The sequence below is a fragment of the Salvia miltiorrhiza genome, chromosome 1 (genome assembly GCF_028751815.1).
Source record: "Salvia miltiorrhiza cultivar Shanhuang (shh) chromosome 1, IMPLAD_Smil_shh, whole genome shotgun sequence".
Lineage (NCBI taxonomy): Eukaryota > Viridiplantae > Streptophyta > Magnoliopsida > Lamiales > Lamiaceae > Salvia > Salvia miltiorrhiza.
Genome location: NC_080387.1, coordinates 36,088,953 through 36,094,644, shown reverse-complemented (window position 1 = coordinate 36,094,644; position 5,692 = coordinate 36,088,953). Strand labels below are relative to the sequence as shown.

At 32.9% G+C, this 5,692-nt stretch overlaps 1 protein-coding gene across 1 annotated transcript; it reads left to right on the top strand.

The window, feature by feature from the left end:
* The first annotated feature begins 359 nt into the window (after positions 1-359).
* On the top strand, positions 360-3,233 carry LOC131022954 (FK506-binding protein 2-like). Its single transcript, XM_057952496.1, has 6 exons — positions 360-585; positions 779-837; positions 1,748-1,810; positions 2,141-2,231; positions 2,490-2,594; positions 2,832-3,233. Exons 1-6 carry the CDS (start codon positions 522-524, stop codon positions 2,918-2,920), a joined length of 471 nt encoding a protein of 156 aa, XP_057808479.1. The 5' UTR covers positions 360-521; the 3' UTR covers positions 2,921-3,233.
* The last annotated feature ends 2,459 nt before the right edge of the window (positions 3,234-5,692 follow it).

Here is a 5,692-nt window from a genome sequence, read left to right as displayed (position 1 = left end):
TTATTCTAAATTTGCAAATCTATTTAATCTTTTAATGCATGAAAGTGACGTGAGTTGTTTTCTCACATTTTGTACCAATTTTAACTGTTTTCTTACACAACTCTTACACAATTTCCATCATCATCAACTTTTACACAAAAAACCAAGCAACCCATCACCATCAAACTTACTTTTCAGTCTTTGACTTTGAAAGTGGGTAATTTTGCAAGACAATTTATAGATGTGGGTAGATTCCCCTATTAACACAATGAAAAATGCAATAACACAACGAGAAAGCGGAGAGAGTGTGAACTCCGAAACACGTGGCTTAATTAAGGCTTAAACATGTCATATTGTGACGTGGCGGATCCCTATTGGGTGGCCTTCGCATTCCTGCGTTGGATCTCCACGCTTGCGTTGCCATGGACGTGAATGCACAAGATAACACCTCAAGCTCTTGTTAAATGTTAGTATTGGAGTGGAGAGGCAGAATTAACAGAAGAAAATAATAGAAAGATAAAAAGAAATCAAACTGTCGAGTGATGAAGCTCAGCTCCGCGCTAAGCGTCGCTTCAATTTTACTGTTTTTTGCATTTTTCGTATTAGGTAGAGGAATTCACTCTGAATAAAGCTATTTTAACTGGTTTCCTGATATTTTTGCTTCTGCTTTTTGTTCAGTGCGATGGATTGATATTAATACTCAGATCTGCAATTTTAATCTTTGATTTAAACAGCCATTTTTTTTTTTAGGAAATTTAATGCGAAAAAGTGCTCTAACGAAATATGAATTTTATTGTAGTGTCTGTAGGTTCGGCGAAGAAATCTGGGGATGTGACGGAGCTGCAGATCGGTGTGAAGGTAAGATTGCTGAAAAATTATGATTATTTTTTACCGTTTTGTACATATGACAAAAAGAGTAAAATTATCGCGGTTGAAGACTGCGAATGATTATTTTTGCTCGATATTGATATATAATTGGAATGTTATATCATTTTATAGTCGTTGTGCCTAACTCATGAGCATTCAAGTGGTAAAAATCATGAAAACCTGAGAAATTAGTAGAGTTTGTATGTGCTTGTGCATTAATTCTCAAGTAGCAAAGGAGTATAAACTGTGTAGCTGCAGTATTCTACAACTAAATCGTGTAGTAATCTAACATTTATTGCTTCTCTAAAACTGATGCTTGTTATAATTTAGGCTGTAAGGAGTCAAAATGAAGTGTGTTTCAATCTTTCCAGTGTGTAGTGCTTGAGACATAATTTCTGAACGCTTTTCAAATTTTCATCTTCAGAGTGCTATCTATCACAGCTTACTGATTAACATAAAGAGTAATTAACATAAAGAGAGAAGGCTGTAGTTCGGATGAGGGTAGGCGAAGAATATCTGGAACATGGTCTTGGAGTTTGAGGTTTTGGTTAATGGGAGCACATTAGCTATCTCGTCCGAAATATATATCTGACCATAAAATTAAAGGTTTCCTTAAGATAGTCTCTCTCGCCAATGTAGACTTCAACAGGATGATGTGTTTTTTTGGCATGAAAAAGCAAGCAAAGCAGGTCAGAGGGCTTTGGATATACGATATAGTAGGCTATCCTAGATTATTTGCTTTCTTTATAATCTATGTCATTGATACAGTTATGACTGCGTATTCTTAGCTTTCTTGTGTATATATAAGTTTGTTGAGATTTTCTTTATCTTCAATCTACCACATTTCGTTGCTCTGAATATGTTCCAACCTTTGTGACATTCATCTTGCTTATTGCTGCAGTACAAGCCTAAGACTTGTGAAGTGCAGGCTCACAAAGGCGACAGTGTTAAAGTACACTACAGGGTTAGTGGATGACATCTTTTCTCCTTACCCCATAATGTTATCGTCAGCATATTAGGAAAGAAAAAAAGGATGATATATGTTACCAGCTTACTAAGTTCATGAGTAATGAAAATATTTACAGTGAGGATTTTGTGCACTTCAGTAGTTGCGATTATGGGATTACTGAGTGCAGTCTTGAGAAATCCCATTTTGTATCTTCGTTATATGTCTAATCTGATTTTCTTAATATAACTGTTCATTGATTTGGTTGCTCTACTGATCCACGATTCGCCAACAAGATTATAGATATATCATCTGCTCTGCTGATGTAGATTGTAATGACATTTGCAGGGAAAGCTGACTGATGGAACAGTTTTCGATTCCAGCTTTGAAAGAGGGGATCCAATTGAATTCGAACTTGGTAGTGGTCAAGTAATCAAAGGTTGGTTATCCATATGGAAAAGGATGAATACCTAATTTGAATTGAACAACACACAAGTTTGGACTTAAAAAGATTTCTGAATGACAATGTAACACTTCCTTATGATCCCTGCAAATCTTTTGACTCAAAAGCAAACTTTTCCAAATCACATTTGCATCACACATCGTAGATATAGAAAACTAACAATACATGAAAATTCCATAACTAGATTTGAAGTCTGTCTTAAAATATTTATCTAATTGAAGCTGTTAATTGCAGGATGGGATCAAGGACTACTAGGAATGTGCTTGGGAGAGAAGAGGAAGTTGAAAATTCCATCCAAACTTGGTTATGGCGAGCAGGGATCCCCACCTACAATCCCAGGTAACAAACTTAAATTTCACGTGTTATATTACATAGGAAGAACTAGAAAATAAGTGAACTTGATTCCTCCCTTAATTTGTGTGTTCTGTTCTGCACGATCGTAAGTTAATAGCTGTTAAAGTTATATATCAAATGTTGTTTCTTTACTTATATCATAATTATTAACCTTCAATTTGTGTTTGCACTTAGTAATATAATTTCAAATTTTGTTGCTTATTCAACTGTTAATGCATCAAGGTGGTGCCACACTCGTTTTTGATACTGAGCTGATGGGAGTGAACGGGAAAACATTGAGCGGCGAAAATTCGAGCGGCGACGAACTGTAGAGCCGGAGACTAGGTATTGATGTTCAAGCCTTTTCTACAAAAGACTGCACGTTTGCTTCAAGAATGAGTAGAAGTTTGGGCATTTTTTCCTCTTTGTACGAAATTTGCTTTAGAATCTGCACAACATGAAATTCCACCTGCTATTGTAGAGAAGAATTAGCTCTTCTGGTAAAGTCTTGGTGGAATCTGCGGCTATCAGTTTTATGTGTCGATTTTAAGTTAATTTATATATGGATCCAAATTTATACTATGTAGTTAATTTTTTTAGGAAAAGCTCATAAATTTCATTGAGGGGGCTTTCCTCTCTTTATCCTTTTTCTTCTTCTTTCTATTAAGTAAAAATACAGATTATAATCTCGATCGATTTATTATCAGATGGAATTTTATTTATTTCAATTTTATTTAACAAAAGTTTATCCAGAAACGTATTCCATTGGCTTCGAGAAGCAGCAATAACAAATTGCTCGTTCCACCCATACATTCGTAGAATTTTTTAGGCAACTTTGGTGTTAAACCTAATTATTCGATACTTATTTGTTTATACAAAATACTCTGTTTTTTAATAATTTGCCCCAATTTCTTTTCAGGTGTCTTCAAAAAATTTGCTCTAATCTTGTTATTTTCAATTTTTGTATATGATATCATTATCAATTTTATGATTACAATTCTTCGGACATTATTTTTGTATATGATTTATCATTAAATATTTTTTTTTATCTATTTTTTATTAAAATTTGTGTTGTTTTCATTGGGGTAAACTCTTAAAGGATGAAGGGAGTAGTATTTTTTGATATTTTGGGATATCTGATTTGTCCTTAAAAAATATTACTACTATTTTATTTTACAATTTTGAACGTTCACAAAAATTAGGCTATTTTCATTTATGAATAATGTTTTATTTTATTGTGGGTTCTTTTGTTAATATTAATATTTTATTATCGGATCATTTTTCATTCACGATGTATTCAGTTATTTTTGTTAAAATTCGTATAATTTTTTATAAAATTATTTTTTCTGTAATGGAAATTTTTTTGAAAGTTCAATACGAAGTAATATTTTGACGGAATAAATCATTTACTGAATTTACGTTTAAAAGATAAATCGAAATAGCTTCTCTACTAAGTTGGTGGTGATTGTTGTAGTCTTGTAGATTATTTCAGAAAAATGGGAAGTGTTTGATAGATTTTTCTTGACAAAATATAAATTTAAGTAATGTGTTATAAACTAGAGAGATTCGAGAGAATAGAGAAGAGAATACGAATTCAGTGTATTTCATACCCCCTTCGTCCCGCGAAGCGTGATCCACTTTCTTTTTTGGGTTGTCCCACGAAGCTTGACCTGTTTCTAAAAATGGCAAAAAATTTACCCTTTATTCACATTTTCACTTTTTCTACTACCACACTTAACACACAAAAGAAATGGGTAACGCTTCATGGGACGGAGGGAGTATAAGATCAAAGGTCTCTATTTATATAAGTAGAAAGCTAGGATTTTAAGGAGAATTTTTGATCAATATTAGTAAGATATATCTATAAATATTTATAACAAAATGATAGTGTTATTTTATTGTTTCGCCATTTCTAGAAGAAAAACTTTCCAATCCATGGTCTGAAATCACTTTCTGAACTGCTGCGGGCCTGCGGCAATTATATCTAAATCGGTTAAGGTATAATTCAATGAATGAATGACAGGTCAAAAGAAATAAATCAGGGTATTTGAAATTTCGAAAGATTTATTTATTTGTACCATGACATTTTTGGGGGAATTATCACGTATAGCCATCTTTCATAAAAATATATTCCCTTCGTCCGTTAAGATTATGTCACAATTACTATATCGCGCGTTCGCCAAAATTATGTCACTTTCCTTTTATGGCAATGGTCCCACCATCCTCTTTAATATTTTATTCTTACAAACACTCTTTATTTACAAAAAAAACACTCAAAATTCAATCTCAACCACTCATTTCATAAAGTGGTGGGACCCTTTCTCCACTACATCAAAATCATCACCAATTTTATTAAATCCCGTGCCCAAGCAAATTGCCATAATCTTGGCGGACGGAGGGAGTAAGTTTTATGGTCCTAATTTATAATAGATAAGTTATATAGCCATTTTAGACTTAAAAGACTATAAAACCATTTGACCTTTTTGTACTCGATGGTGTACTCGATGGCACCATCGTGTACACCATCGAGTACTTGGTGTACACGATGGTGCCATCGAGTAATGAAAAAACTGAAAATTTTCTATAACACCATCGAATAATCGAAGTACTCGATGGTGTACACGATGACACCACCGTGTACATCATCGAGTACAAAAAAGTCAAAGAGTGTTATAATCTTTTAAACTTAAAATGACTATATAACTTATATATTATAAACTAGGGCTATAAAACTTATATTTTTATGAAAGATGGTTATAATAAGATTTCCCTCTTTTTTTTTGGAACTATGTTTGTACCATGGTACTTTGAAAGTTTATTTGTCTTCACCTTTTGCCTACTAAAAAGAATTTTATTGTCTTTGTATAATACTCCTATCGTTTAAGACTTTTCCTTATATAAATGTAACGCAATAACTAACAACGTTTATTTGTACTTATTTCTCTCTCTCAAATACTCCATTTAACTCAACTGATTTGATTTATTTCTTTTTTATATAATTACTTAAAACAATAAAATTATAATATAAAAGTGTGTGAATCATAGTACTCCCTCCGTCCCATTATTCATGACACGTATTCTTTTTGGGCTGTCCCAACCTACAT